This window comes from Mustela nivalis (genome assembly GCF_964662115.1).
Source record: "Mustela nivalis genome assembly, chromosome: 2".
Taxonomy (NCBI): Eukaryota; Metazoa; Chordata; class Mammalia; order Carnivora; family Mustelidae; genus Mustela; species Mustela nivalis.
This window is the reverse complement of record NC_139021.1, coordinates 48,462,422-48,478,441: the sequence shown is the minus strand read 5'-3', so window position 1 is coordinate 48,478,441 and position 16,020 is coordinate 48,462,422. Positions and strand designations below refer to the sequence as shown.

Sequence of the window (16,020 nt, the reverse complement as noted above, 5' to 3'; positions counted from 1 at the left end):
GTTCTGGATTTTCACCATTCTCATAGGTATGTAGTAGTATCTCATTATTGTCCTAATTTGTATTTTCCTGGTGACATATGATGTGGAGCATCTTTCATGTGCTTATTTGCAATATCTATATCTTCTTTGGTAAGATGTCTGTTAAGGTCTTTGGAACATTTTTTCATCAGGTTGTTGTCTTACTGTGGAGTTTTCAAGAATTTTTGTGTATTTTGGAGCACAGTACTTTAATATATATTTTCCTATATATATATATATATATATATATATATATATATATATGTATTTTGTCTTTTGTTGTGAAAATGAAATATAGGTAAAACTTTGAAAGTTTGGCCACTATTATGCCCGCATAAATGAACCCAATTGTGCCAGAGAATATGGAAGAGAAAGCTTGTGCTTTCCCTTAGGTATAAGAGGAGCATAAATTTGATTGTACTTATGGCTCTATAAAAATTTTTTCCCATTGCATTCTAACCTCATTAAGATTTATAGAAGCAGAAGGAAGTGCAGGCTGCACTATGGGGTATTTAGGTCAGGTCTAAAGAAGAATTATTCAAATTGATCTTTATTTAGTGGTCCCTAAACAGTACAGTGGTTACCAAAAGAGGTACCCTCCTGGGACTTGCAATTACCACATTAAGCAGCTGTTGTGTGGATGGCAAGAGAAAGTGGATGAGGATCATTGAAGAGCCACTCTTACATCTCTTATGGAAGGCTAATATGACCATGGAGAAGTTCTTTGCATTAGTCTGTCCATAAATAACACTGCACAGTTCGGTCTGAAATTTCAAATTGACCCCACTCAAACCCTTCTGCAGCTGGAACAGTAATTATAATCCTGGCAGGTCTCAGAGTTCTCTTTGTTTTTCACTCTGAGCCCAGAACACCCACTACTCTAGGACAGAAATTCAAGGCTCTGGAGTCAGTTCAGCTCTGCTTTCAGCCCTAGGACAGCAAGCCTACCATGCATCCAAGACAAGACAGAATGAACACCCTCCTCTCAGTGGGGACAAAAGGGCAGCAGAACTTCTGGGCCAAGAATCAATAATCAGGTTGGTACCCTCACTCCTCAAGCCACAGCCTGCAGAGTGAGAGACAGGAAGGGAACAGGATGAATGGGCCGCGGAGCCAGGCTGGGGAAGGGAAGGGACATCCCACCCTTTTTAGTAGGAACTCTCGGGACCTATTAGCAGCGTGACCGACCTGGGCAGGTTACTTAGCTTCTCTTAAGCCTCTGGGGCAATTATAATATCTTCCTCAAAGGAATGTTGAGGATCTAATGGCAAAATGGGGGTAAATGTCTTGGTTCAGACACTGGCCTATGGTAAGCCTTTAATGAATAACAACTAAATTATTTCTGTGGCTGTTGCCGTCGTCATTATTGTGTTGTACTTATAACCACCACCACCGCCACCATCAACGACCTTGTCTCCATGAGCAGCCCCGCCTCCCAGCCTGATAGCTTCAGGCTCAGGTGATTCATTCATTCCCAGGATAGCCCTCTAAGCGACCCTTTCCCCGGGTGACTACTTCTCAGGAGGCAGAAAATCCCCTCTGGAAACCCTTCTCTCTTTCTTTGCCTCTTCCCCTCCGCCTCTCTATCAAGCCCACTCTCGCTCTCTGGAGTTCAAACTCCTGCCCCTGGACCCAGCTCAGCGCCGCCGCCCCGGGTCGCCCTCAGAGGTGCGGCCGCCTTCCTGCACGCCGCTGCCCCCTGGCGGACGAGGTCGTTAGCGCCCTGGCCCCGGGGTTTCAGCGCTCGGTTTCTGCCTGGCGGCGGCGGGCGGACCCTCCCTAGGCTGGCCGCCGCCTCCGCCCGCTCGCGCGCGTGCCCCGCTCGCTCCCTCCTCTCGCTGCCCTGCCACATCTTCCTCTGCCTCCCACCCGAGGGACCATGTCGCGGCTCAGCTGGGGATACGGCGAGCACAACGGTGAGCGCCTTCTGCAGGACCGAGGGAGGGCTTTGCTCGGGGGGCGGCTGTGGGGGACAGAGCACACACTGCTGGTCCCGCACTTGCGAGAAACTTTTTGGTTCCTCTTTAAATGGGGCGGCTTTCCCCAAAGCTGAATGCAGGAAGTGGAGGGAAGGCTTAGTCTTGTGTAGACAGGAAAAGCGTCTTTTGGCGGGTGTGGATGGTGGGGGTGAGGGTTGGCGTGCGTTACCCCCGTGAAGATTCCCCGGACCCCGAAATCTTCGTCACGCGTCCATTCACTTTCCTTTGAAAAGCCGAGCACTTTCCCTAGTAACTACTTCTCAGTAAAAGGCACGGAGATTAGAAGTCTGGTGACATACTTTAATGAATTGAGGACAAGTTCGCTTTCAGTTTTTTAATTATTCACCTAGAGGAAACAAATCATGCAAAGCATTTGAAGCTATACTTAAGAAATTTTAATAATTGAATTGCAACCCTGGAGATTGAAGTTGCCCTCTTGGCCACCAAAATACCGCAATTTTCTTAAAATTGTTACTATAAAATATTGCCATGGCAATTTGGTACTATTAGCTTTAGGAAGACTTAGGTTCTTTCTGAAAAAAATGAAGTTATACTTCAGGCTACTTCTTCACCCTTTCTCCCTCTCCCACACTCTTTTTGCAGAGACAGGATCATTCAAATTTTAGCATGTTGGTGAACATGTATTTATTGATGGGAGTGACAGTTATAATAAAATGTATACTTTTTTCTTCTATATACTATATCATCAAAATAACCATTATTTGAGGGGCACCTGGGTGACTCACTGGGTTAAGCCTTCAACTCTGGTCCTGATCTCAGGGTCCTGGGATTAAGCTCCCGCATGGGGTGGGGGGTGGTGTCTCTGCTCAGTAGGGAGCCTGAAGCCCTCCCCACTGCCTACTTGTGATCTCTCCCTCTCTGTCAAATAAATAAAATCCTAAAAAAAATTATTTGAAATAATTTTTCAATTATTTGAAATAACTGCAAAGTGACACCAAGAAAGCCTGATAGTGAATCACTGTCAAAATTAGATCTGTGAATAATAATAATAATATTTCCTTGGATTAACATGTATATTATTGGACAGTACCATACAGTCAAATTTTATAGAAAGTTTATTTTCACAAAGGAACAGAAAAGCTTCATTTGTCATTGTAGCCTTTTTGAGGTTATGATTGACTTGCCAGTTTAAAAATGGCAGCAGGTGAAATTTAGAACTTTAATAATAAAAGGTATAATTTAGGTGAATTTCTTTTTGACTAAAACTATAATTATGATCTCATACTTTTGCTACTTTTCAATTTATGTTTGGGGGAAAAAACACAAAACAAATTTCTTTTAATTTCCCTCTTTGCTGAAATGGTTTTAATTTTTGTTATTTAATGGTTACTGGGTATCGACAGTGCCTTCATGATAGTTAGGAAGAAAAAGAGTGTTTTCAATCAGTGAATACTGGTCACTCTTTAATATGTTTATATATTAGAAAATAGTGGCTCCAATGGAGCTCATATTCAGAAATTTAAAAAATTTATCTCTGAAAAGCCACTACCAAGGAGTGATTTTATATTTCTGCTAAGAATTATAGGGTCATTTCCAGCTTTTAGATGCAATAGCTTTCTAAGGACCATACCTGTAAGTAGATCAACTGTGACAAAATCCTACTGGAAATATGTTGAACCTGACCGGGCAAGTTTGGTTGCTTGTTTTCTGTTTACACTGATAGAAGCAGTGAATTAGCAGTTGAAAGCAAACTTAAACTGGGTGTGGTAGCAATGATAAAACAGAACACCATGAGTTAAGGCATTGGGAAGGGGGGACCACCTTCGCCAAAAACTTAACAGTTCTTGCATTAACCTGTGATAGTTTCATTGGTTCAGGTTAGGGAATGTGACACTTACTGAAAACTACATGTCTTGAATCAGGGGTGCCTGGGTGGCTCAGTAGGTTAAGCCTCGCCTTCGGCTCAGGTCATGATCTCAGGGTCCTGGGATCCAGCCCCGCATTGGGCTCTCTGCTCAGCGAGGAGCCTGCTTCCTCCTCTCTCTCTGCCTGCCTCTCTGCCTACTTGTGATCTCTCTGTCCAATAAATAAATAAAATCTTAAAAAAAAAAAGTTCTTGAATCAGTGGAAGAATCACTATATATCTCTACTTAAGAACTATGTTTAAATGGGTTTAAAGTTGGATGGAAAAATTTTTAAAAAGGTGGTTAAACTATGGCGGTTAATAGATGATATTGAATAATTTATGCAAAATGGATTATTTTTATATTATTTTGGGTTGCCTCTGCTTTTAACATATTCTTGTTATAAAGGATTGGCAATAGGAGAGTAAAGGAATTAGGAAGAGAAAGAAAAAAGTCAACAACATTTTGTGATATATGCATCACATATTCAAAATCTAATTCTTAGCAGGTTAAGCCATACTTGGTGACAGTGAGATAGGAAAACTTTTTCACTTAAAGCAAGGACTAGATTGCACAGAGAAAGTACTAGAAAGGTAAACTGGAGTACTTAATAAATCAGGAAACGTAATGCTTTTTCTGTAATAAGTTGTAGGCAAGGGCTTTTGATGTTCAAGTTGCTTTGAAGTCCAAAGTGTCACTTCATAAGAGAAGAGTTTTTAAGTTGTGTGTATAGTTACATAGTCATGCTCTGACTTTTTATACCTGAAGCATATGTGAAGAAAAGAGCATAAGCTTTCTCCTTTGCCAAATTGAAGAGTAATATGGAGCATTAGGTTTGGAGATTGAAGCTGGTGATAATTGTGATGTATTTGCATTTCTTGAAATGTCATTCTAAATCTTATCTTTAAAAAATATTTGTTGTAGGGCACCTGGTTGGGCGATTTCCTTTAGCTCAGGTCATGATCCCAGTGTCTTGGGATCAAGCCCCATGTCTGGCTCCCTGCTCAGTGAGAAGCCTGCTTCTCCCTCTTTGCCCCTCCCCTACTCATATTTTCTCTCTTTCTTTTTCTCCAATAAAAAAAACCTTTTAAAAAAATGTTGTTGTTGTCAGTAACAAATGTTTAATTGTCATGCTGTGTCATTTTAATAAGTACTTGACCGTTAGAGAAATCTAGTGAAACAGGGAGAAGCTTGGTCAGTAGCCCTGTGCTCTGCCGCCCTGGTGGTTATTGCGTGAATTGCAGGCATAGGAGACAAGAAGAGCCTCTAAATTATAAAGTGACTACTCATGTCTGAAATGAGTTAGAGGTTACTTGAAGCTGCAATCTTGCTCTTGATTTGGGGAGGCAGAGCTTGAATCAAGTCTCCCAGAGAAATGAAGAGTGTAGGCAAGGGAATTGCCCGCTTATTGGTTCATGTCAGTTTACCAAGTATGTCTGGCTTGGGAACTAGATGCAATTTTGACTTTTTGAGTAGAGGATTAGGATGACAATTGTCCCTTGTGTAGGAATTCAAATGTAACACTGGCAAAATAACCTCAGAAGGCCCTTCGAAATGTAGAAGAAAGAAAGAAATTGTTACCTGACTCCCCCGAAGATAATCAACAATATTACATTTCCTTATGTGGTACAGCTATTTTATTTGGATTATGCTGTATAAAAAATTTATATATTTCCTTAGTGTTCCTGTTGCACATCAGAGGCAACTGAGTGAGGCTTGGGTGACACCTGAGGACAACAGTGAGCGATAGAAGAAAGAAATAGGAATAGAACTGAACCCTTTTTTTGCTACACAGCTTTCTCAGTTCCATTAATTCTTTCATCCCATGAACTTGTTGACCACTGGAGCTACCGCAGATCATTCTTGGAGCTGAAACTGAAACTCATTGTTTTCAGTGATGAATTGTGCTGTTGTTTGTAGTTTGGTAGAAAGGTACCTTTGGAAAGTACTTTTATTCCCCTAAAGATTTACTTATTTTAGAGAGAGAGAGTGAGAAGAGAGAGTGAGAGAGAGCACACGTGTGTGCAGAGGGTGGAAAGAGGCAGCGAGAGAGGATCTTAAGCAGACTCCCTGCTGAGTGGGGAGCCCAACAGAATGGGGCTCAATCTCATGACCCATGAGATCATGAGCCAGACCAAGAGTGGGATGCTTAACTGAATGAACCACCCAGGCATCCCTAGAAAGTACTTTTTAAAACATACATGCTTTTTGTCCATAAGGGTTAATTGCAAATGAATTAAGGCAAACCAGGAGGTTTTCAAAACCCATAATAAAAGCAACTAGTCTTATTTAAAAAAAAATTAGATATAAATGCCCTGAAGATGATGATCTAATTTGTTTTTCCTTCAACTGGAGCACAGCGCACTTGTTTGGTAAAGGAAGTAACTTAATTAGTTCTTTTCTTTTGCCTCTATATATTTAAGGTCCTATTCATTGGAATAAATTTTTCCCTATTGCTGATGGGGATCAGCAATCTCCGATTGAGATTAAAACCAAAGAAGTGAAATATGACTCTTCCCTGCGACCTCTTAGTATCAAGTATGATGCAAACTCAGCCAAAATCATCAGTAATAGTGGCCATTCCTTCAGCGTTGACTTCGATGACACAGAGGACAAATCAGGTTGGTTCTTTTTTTTTTTTTTTTTTTTTGGTGGGAGACGAGGGTCTTGGATGATTATGATTCCTTATCTTTCATATTTAAAATACCTATGGATTGTGTGTTTCTTATCAGTACTTTATTAGAGCTTGTAATAAAAGTTTTATTAGACTGTTTCATAGGATAATGTCTTTCACACTGTGAATAAGTCATGGACCAACTGAATAAAATTTTAGTTTACTTGTTAATTTGATAACTAGATGAAGTAGAAAAAGAGAATCCCTAAAATGAACATTTAATCCTTCTTCAAGCATTATCAACTCCCAAGGAATGGATGATATCCAGTTTAAAGTTTGGATGAGAGAGAAATTAGAGAGAATCAAATTTTGTAATACTTCTTAAGGCTTCTGACAAATTATTTTTTAGTTTAATATTAGGATAATGCTGTATTTGGTCTATTAATGAAAAATATATTTAAATTATAAAAATCCTAAATTGGAAGAAGATTTATTCATTAAGTGATATTTAGGTTAGTAATAATATTCTGTATTTATGTGATACTATATCATTAGCAAAAATTATAAGCCCACAAAATTTCTCATATATGTCAAATTCATAGAAGATGTATTTTCATCAATGCATTGAGGAAAAATGCACAAAGAAAGATTAAGACGTATTTTTAACTTGCGGGGGGGGTGGAGAGGGGAACTCGCTTTTTATATACTATATTCAATTGTCTTCAAGCCCTCAGTTTTATGAAACTGTATTAATAGATATGGTTGATGGGTACATTGTAAATAGTCCAAGCTTCCTGAGTATAAAGTTTATACCATCCATAATCATAGTTTGATACTGCATATATCTCAAACATAAAAACTTGAGACTATCCACTCTAAGTTTTACTCCTAGTAAGAAGTGATTAATTGTCCTTCATCTAAAGCTTTAAGCTTTTTTTATTTTTTTAAAGATTTATTTATTTTAGAGAGAGGGAGCGAGAACTCATGAGTGGGGGGAGGGGCAGAAGGCGAGGGAGAGAATCTCAAGGAGACTCCCTGCTGAGCGTGGGGATTGATTTTGCAACCTTGACATTATGACCTCAGTTGAAACCAAGAGTCAGATGCTTAACCAACTGAGCCACCCAGATACCGCAAAGTTTTTTTTATTTATAAATGTGAGCTGCCTTAGTCATAAAAAATTCCTGCTCTAATTTATTTGATGATGACTAAGGTTTACTCTCTCCCTCTCTTTTCCTTCCTCTCCCTCCTTCTCTCTTCCTCTTTCTCCCTGTCTCTTTCCCTCTTCCTCCTGTTTTCCCTCTACTTTGGGTTAACCCAGGGGAATCAGTTTGTTTGTGTTTCCAGATTTGACACTGTGTCTGTGATTGGTAATGTGTGCCCTCTCCCCAATGTGAAGGTTTCTCTATTATCTAGATCACAGTGAAATTACCAGGGTTAATTGGAAATGTCTGTGAAGTACTCAGTACCCTCTGAGACAGAAACTACATAAATATGGGTCACCATTCTCATTTTTTTATCTCAAGATAAAAGAATGTTTCATGGTTATTCTGGGTATTAAATCAGTGAAAAAGTAGAAACCACTATAATTAAAATAAATTGTTAGCTTTTCTTTTTCTTTGGTAAACTACAAAAACACAAAGATACTTTCTGTAGCAAACCACTTTGATTTGAAGAAAACAGTTTCCATTTTGTAAAGAAGACATTCTTGACCAAAATTAACTCTGAATCCCACCAATCAAGAAACCAGACATGAAACCTTCCTCATGGTCCTTGTAGGGCTTCTTTGTCTGGGAAGTTGCATTCTGTGTGGTTAACCTCCAGTGCGTCACCCATTAGAATTTTAATAGTCCTTTATAAAGGACTTTATAAATTTAACTTTATAAAGGCGGCAGGGGCGCCTGGGTGGCTCACTTGGTTAAGTGTCTGCCTTTGGCTCAGATCCTGATGCCAGAATTCTGGGATCAGGTCCCGCATTAGGCTCCTTGCTCAGCAGGGAGGCTGCTTCTCTCTCTCCCTCTGCCTGCCCCTCTGCCTGCTTGTGTGCTTTCTTTCCCTATGTCAATAAATAAATAAAATCTTAAAAAAAGGTAAAAAGGGGGCAAGAGGATATGAAATTCTGGGGGAAGAAGGCCTGTTGGCTGTGGTAGAGGAGAAATAATAATCTGGTAAGGAAAGACAAGGGCATTTTCACCGTAGCTTCTGGGCTTTCCGTACTCAGACAGGATCTCAGCTCTGGGAATCTCACCTGACTGGCCCCACAACTCTCCCTGTGGCACCTCAGACTTGTCCTATCACAGAACTTCCCACATTGCATTGTAACTGCTGGTTGGTTCTCTTCCCACTAAGCTGAAGACTCCCTGTGGGCAATAGCTTTGTCTTATTCATCTGTCTAGTATGGTGCCGTGCACACAATAGATACTCAGTAAATGTGTGTTTCAGTTAACATTTTTTTTTTTTTTTGGTATGATGTTTCGTGGAGGACAAAGAAAATTGATAAGGTATTATGGTACAGGACACATTAGTCTACATAGGTGAAGTCCCAATAAAATTACAAACCACCAGAAGACAATTAATACTTACCATTTGACACCTAAGTATTAGTGGATTATTCGTTGTTTGAATATTTAATTTTTAAAAGCTGCTGTACTAATTATCTATCTATTTATTTATTTTTTTTTTTAAAGATTTTATTTATTTATTTGACAGAGAGAGATCACAAGTAGGCAGAGAGAGAGGAGGGAAGCAGGCTCCCTGCTGAGCAGAGAGCCCGATGCGGGACTCGATCCCAGGACCCTGAGATCATGACCTGAGCCGAAGGCAGCGGCTTAACCCACTGAGCCACCCAGATGCCCCTATTTATTTATTTTTAAAAAGATTTTATTTATTCATTTGACAGAGAGAGAGATCACAAGTAGGCAGGGAGGCAGGCAGAGAGAGAGGAGGAAGCAGGCCCTCTGCGGAGCAAAGGGCCCAATGCGGGGCTCGATCCCAAGACCCTGGGATCATGACCCGAGCCGAAGGCAAGGGCTTTAACCCACTGAGCCACCCAGATGCCCCCTAATTTTTTATTTTAATAAATGAGAGTTCCTGGCATATAGTAAGCACTTAACAATATTAATAACTACTAATAATAACACAGAACACATAACAGGTCTGTATCCTTACCATATACGAGATATGTTGTGCTGAAATTTTTAAAAGATATCAAAAGGAAGCTGATTTCTCATTAAGAAAGGCCTCCTAGGAATACCAGTGATTTGATGAGTCCAGTGTTTATTCTTTAATTTTCACCTCTAGAAATTATTAATTTCTCAGTTCAGTCTAGTTATCAGCGTCTAGTTATGTTGTTCTAAGTAACTACGTGAAATCAACCAAATTCACAAGATCTGAAGTTATACGTTAGAAAAGAAAAGAAAAGAAAAGAAAAGAAAACAAAACAAAACAAAACAGAAAAACATCTGGGGGAAAGATATCTTAGTGTGTGATCCCTCCCAGAAGCCCAGATCTGCAGGAAACGGAATTGCTGAATTGTGACAATGTAGACATTACAAAGCTTTAGTGTAATGATGTTTCCCTTTACTAGATTGTAAGTTCCTTGAGGGTAGGGATGACCTTACTCAGCATCCCATACTTAATTAGCCTTGAACATAGTCGCAGGCCTGTAAGTAAGCTCTTTAGAATCATTGAATGAATGAGCAATGAGAGAGTAACGTGGTGTGCATATGCTCAGAGCAAAAGAAGCCAGATTGAATGAAGACTTTCCTGGTTCCATAAAGAATTCAGGCCCCGGGGACCGGAAACATTTATGGCCTTGGTCTCTCTCTCACAGTACAATCCTGACAGTTTTGTGCTGTTTAGTTCCTTTTTTCCTAGATGCAAGCAAAATACAGATGTGCTGTTCACGTAGCTTTACTTCAGAGAATTGTTTAGTGATTAGGCTATGACTTTCATTAGAGTCAGAGTCATAAGAACATGTTCTTTAGCAATTCCTAGGTCACTTACTCAGGACCCACTTTATAAACCAAAGTCTATGGAGAAGTGCTTCTACAGATGAGGTCTTTTTCCTATTCTATGTTAGTGGTTTTTACTGATGCAGACACTGTCCTAGGCACTGAAGATGCAAAAAGAACAAGAGAGTTTCTGCCTTAAGAGAGTTGGTAATTTGGTGGAATAGGCAGTAAATACATGCATAGACAAGTGTGTTAATTATTAATTTTTTTTTCTGATTTTGTTGCAAGCCTTGCCTATCATTTAAGACCACTGACAACAGTGTAGTTTCATGAAATAAGTAGGGTTAGCAAATTTCTAACAAAGTCAAATTCAAGGGAGTAACATATACATTTCTAGTTTCACAACATTGTTGGTCTTTGCAGCATATAACAAATGACAAGGACCCTTTTACTAAGATATTAAAAATTTCCCAAACTTTTATGGCATTTAACTCAGGTTTCTTAATCTCTGTAGACCTCTTATATGAGTATTCTATTTGGAATAGACTTAAGAAAAATTCTGAATGAAAGAATAAGTGGACATGTATGCCAAGGGTGATTTTGGAGAAATGATTATTCGTTTTCACATATAAGATGGAGACAATAATATTTATTTACTCATCTCAGTTGCAGAGGAAGATGAATGATTTGACCCTTGAAAACACGAAGTCATTCTCCTTAAAAATAATTCTTGTTGCCCGTATTGATTTCATACTATAGTTTCATTATTTTCTTACAGACTATCTCAAAGTCAGTGATAAATTAACCTTAATATTTTGACTCACTTTTCCCCAACCCATGTTTCTCCAAAAGAGCTCTGCTTCAAGAGAATGTCTTCCTTCATAAGTAGACATTTGCTGATTATGGTCCCAGTTTGGATATTGTAGATGAAACACTCACATGTGGAGTAAGATATATAGAGTGTAAGGCAATCTTTGTTGTTTAACTAGGAGAGCTATGCTAATCTGGCTTTAAACCCTGGATTCTGAGTAGGCTTTCCAGAGATCAGCCAGGATTCTTGGATGTGTCCCTAACCCTGTGTGTTTTTGGTATCACTTTCTTTCTTTTGAGCCAGGTTGTTTGCATCTTCTCCCAAAGTTAATTCCACATTGATGACTCTAATCTGCTTTTTATCTGTGAGGGAATGGCTTTTTGTTTCAGCTCAGATCTTATTATGCTACAGGAAGGGGGGGAAAAAAGGACAATAGAATTGTTGATTTCTTTGGCAGTTATCACAGGCTGTCACTCATATGTGAAATTTAAGAAACAAGGCAGATGAACATAGTGGAAGGGAAGGAAAAATAAGATGGAAACGGAGAAAGAGGCAAACCATAAAAGACTCTTAACTACAGAGAACAAGCTGGAGGGGAGGCGGGTGGGGGGAATGAGCTAAACGGATGATGGGCATTAAGGAGGGCACTGGAAGTAATGACCACTGGGTGTCATAGGTAAGTGGTGAATCACTGAATTCCAATACCACACTATATGTTAACTAACTGGAATTAAAATAAAGAAAAAAGAAAAAATTTTAAAAAATGATTTCTTTTTATTTGGAATGCCATTGTATCCATGCTGAATGGAGTCACTTAGGCAAATGTGCCTTTTAAATTAATTCATCTGTGAATCATCTTTGACTGCCTGTTTAAAGACAGATCAAATATTTTATTCATTCATTCATCAAATATTTATCATGCATCTGCTCTGTGATAGTTACCGTGCTTAGGTGATGGGTCCAGCAGGGACCCAGTCAGAGTTTCTGCCCTCATGATCACTCTTAGTGGGAGACTCAAAGCAGTAAAACTACTCTGTTTATAAAAGTGCAACTAACAAAAGAGCAAGTCCTCGAGTCTGATATAAATGCTTCTCTTTTATTTTTCAGAGGTCTTTGGAAATAGCTATCTTTATTGTAAAGAAATCTGGATCCAAATAGTCTAAAGAAACCTCCAGTCATTCAACATCCTCCCAAATTTTATTGCACATATTCAGTATTTTTCCTTGGTAATTTTGATAATTATAGAAGTTAAGGAGCATCAGTCCAATATCCTAATTAAAAATAGACAAACGATCACAAATAGAGACGAAAAAGCTGAGGCCCACAGAGGCTTAAGTGAGTTTTGGAAGATCACATAATTCAGTAGCTGATCTGGGACTATTCCCAGGTTTGCTGATCACAACCACACTAACTCTTCATCACTGATGTTCAACTTCGCCTGAGTCAAGTTGAGTAAGGAAGAAATGAGTTCAGTTGTACTGGTTAATACAGACAGCAGTCTCGATCATTTCTCTCCCACGAGGGGTGTGCTTTAGACAAATGTATTTTCCCTTTTCCCCCTTGCTGTGTGTAGAAAACTGCACGTGATACACCTTAACATCTTTTGCTTCTGTAGGCTCCCTGTGGAATGTGGGACTTGAACTCAGGACCCTGAGATCAAGAGTCACATGCTCTACTGGCTGAGCTATCCAGGAGCCCTGTAACGTATTTTGTTTCTTATCTAATTAAGATGGGTCATTTCTGACAATTTTGAGATATCTCTAATTCTGTACCTCTGTTTCCCTATCTGAAATCTCTGAAGAGGAGGGTCATTTAAATCAAACTATTATTAAGGCTGCAGCTCACAAGCTAACACTTCTGTCAGGTGTTGATGGGAGATTAGTAATGCGTATAGTATACTGAATACCCAATTCTTTCTTATCCCCTCATATCTTTTAAACATGCCCAATAAAAATTAATTAGGAGGAGACAGTTTAGAGCTATGTTTTCTCTTAAGAAGGTTCCTGTATACTTAAGATATGACTCTGTTGCCAAAAAAAGAGTTAATTTTGCCCTGTATTCCAGGTTTCCCTGGGAAGTTAGAATTCAAGTACAGAAGATGGGCTTCTTGGCCAATTTTTTGTAGTCCTCCTAAAAACAATAGAATAGTAATATAGCTAACATGTCCAGTATGCTGGTTGTGTACCAGGCATGATAAGTTCTTTGTATTGAACTTTTCTTCTATTTTCAAAACAGCATTAGGAGGAGGGAGCTTTAGTATCTTGAGGTGACAGACATGAAAGGTATAGCTTTGAAGTTAAGTTGATACAAGATCACAGAGTAAGAGCAGTCTTCTCAGTGCTGGAACCTGTTCTCTAACCATTGCTTCTGGGCTACTTCCCCAAGTTCAAGGTGGCCCTCTTGACATATCACATCCTTATTCAGAGAGGCTGACATCCTCCAATAAACAGACTCATTCTTTACTTTAGGAACTCCTAATTTCTTCTACTTTCTAAACCACTGTGATTTCCCAGATGTCCCATAAAAATCTGTATCGTGGACTCTCCAACCTTTTAAAATGTTTGTATTCATTCCTCATATACCTAAATTGTATGCCTGTCTGCAAACTGAATGACACATTTGTAAAAAAAAAAAAAAATTCCTTGGTGGACATGGACTTGTTGAATAATTCAGGGAGATGATGTGGATTATAGCGGCATGTATGAATATTTTCTTCTTGCTAACAATTTGAAATATATTGGCGTTTAGTTCTGCGTGGGGGTCCTCTCTCTGGAAGCTACCGCTTGCGACAGTTTCACCTTCACTGGGGGTCTGCTGATGATCATGGCTCTGAACACGTGGTGGATGGAGTGAGATATGCTGCAGAGGTAAGCCATTGGACACATATTCATGACTCAGTGGTTTCCTAGGTGGTGGGATATAAGGAACCCAGCTGACAACTCTCTTGACTGCAAATTGATCCTGAGCCAATTTGGAATCAGTGTCTGATATTGCTTTATTCCATCAATAGGAGAGTTTATCAGTATGAGAGCTATAAACATGGTCCTTCTGAGCCTTACACCAACTCTGGGAGATTAGGGTTATTGTGCTCCTTCTAGAAATGAGTAAACAGCCGGTTGGAGAGATTAATAATTTACCCAACTAGGAAGCAGTTGAGATGGTTTTAAACTCACATCTGTCTGAAACCAACTTATAAACTCTTTCTAGAATATCTGTTGTGTTTCCTGAAAGTCCAGGGAGAAGGCAGAGAAAGAGACATTTGGTTTGGGTTCAACTGTGTACTTATTTGGTCCAGACACAGGAGTATACTAATATCATATTTTGTAGAAGTGATATTAAGTGGCGAAGTTCCTTACAGGGAAAAGAAACAAAGACACAAACTCTTCTAAACTCTACCGTACAAAGACAGGAACTCTTTTAAACTCAACCGTACCTCTATATTTACAGGTATAAAAGGGAATCTCTGTTAATTATTGAAGTCATAATGCAATAAAGCATTCATTGACTTTTTTAAATTGGGAAGTTATTCCTTTGTAATTACATTCATTAATACTACTCTACTTTTTCTAATCCTCTGTTAAATGACAAAGCATAATATACTTTAAGTTTTAATACTGTTAAATATTGCTAACACCCACCTTTTCTATGAGATGAGAGTGAATTATTGTGTGATGCAAACAAAGCTTTTTAAGTGACAGTAATTTGGCTTATGAGTTGTCTAGGTGAAGCAGAGCATTACCAGGCAAGTAAAGTTTTTCTTCATTTTCTCATGTACTAAGCTGTGGAGTTGAGACACTCCTTTATAGTTTTGCTGTTGAGAGAAATCCAGCCAAGAGAGCTTTCCAGTTTTGTTCTTCCATTAACACATATTCTTTGAGCCAATCAACGAAAACATCTATTTGTCTACTTAAAACACTTGTTTGAGGCCAATTGCTTAGGATATGGGACCTGCTCTGTTTTCAGGAGGGAATAAATTGTATATCCAAAGTGTTCCATGGCACTGGATAAAAGATGCCAAGAATATAGAAAGTGGGACTCCTGAATCTGTGTTGTGCCTCAGTTTATATTTTCTGCTGAATAGTTTTCATGTTGCTTTCTAAAGTTTTGTGTTCTGAATTGAACACGTTATTCTAAATCTGAAAGTTTCTGTGGGGATTGAGCTGGCTTTGGATTACTGCTTTGTAATTTTTCTAAGCAACTAAAAAAACTTAGTCACATTGCTTTATAGTTATACTTCCTCGTGTCATAAACTTGAAAGTATACTTTCGAGAGGTTTTATCTGAGCTGGCAGGTTGTTTCTTGAAAAGGGCAGTCCTATCCTGAAATTTTCCAGAGGCTCAGAGTCCTGCCTACAGAACAAGAGACATCTTCGTAGACTTTTCTTTCTTGAAACAGATAAAGCTTGGACTAGAGTTTCGTATATTCTTTAATATGTGTTTAAGGCTGTTTTTTATTTTATTTGTTTATTTGTTCATGAATCATTCACTCTTTAAGAAGTCATTGTGACCCCACCATGTCGCCCACCTTTGTCCAGCTTACTCGTGCTGGAAGGAAGTAAGGATGAGCCAGGGAATGTTTTCCTGGGAAGAGGCCCTCAACCCTAAACCTGAAGGATGAGCAGGAGTGAGCCAGGCAAAGGGCAGAGACAGCAGGGGCCCTGCCTAGACTCAAGTGTGAGGACTTGTGTGGGTAGTCACATACTGGAAGAACAGAATGACCAGTGGAATTAGCACACAAAGAACGGAGTGGAGAGATGCCAGAGGTAAAGTTGGAAGGGCTGGAG

At 39.2% G+C, this 16,020-nt stretch overlaps 1 protein-coding gene across 1 annotated transcript in view; it reads left to right on the top strand.

Moving 5' to 3' along the window:
* The first annotated feature begins 1,659 nt into the window (after nt 1-1,659).
* CA13 (carbonic anhydrase 13) overlaps nt 1,660-16,020 on the top strand; it is a 32,949-nt gene continuing 18,588 nt past the window's right edge. The window contains exons 1-3 of the mRNA XM_082722658.1: nt 1,660-1,934; nt 6,286-6,483; nt 13,986-14,104. Of these exons, the coding sequence (XP_082578784.1) occupies nt 1,898-1,934; nt 6,286-6,483; nt 13,986-14,104 (354 nt within the window). The 5' untranslated portion in view covers nt 1,660-1,897. The remainder of the gene's footprint in view (nt 1,935-6,285; nt 6,484-13,985; nt 14,105-16,020) is intronic.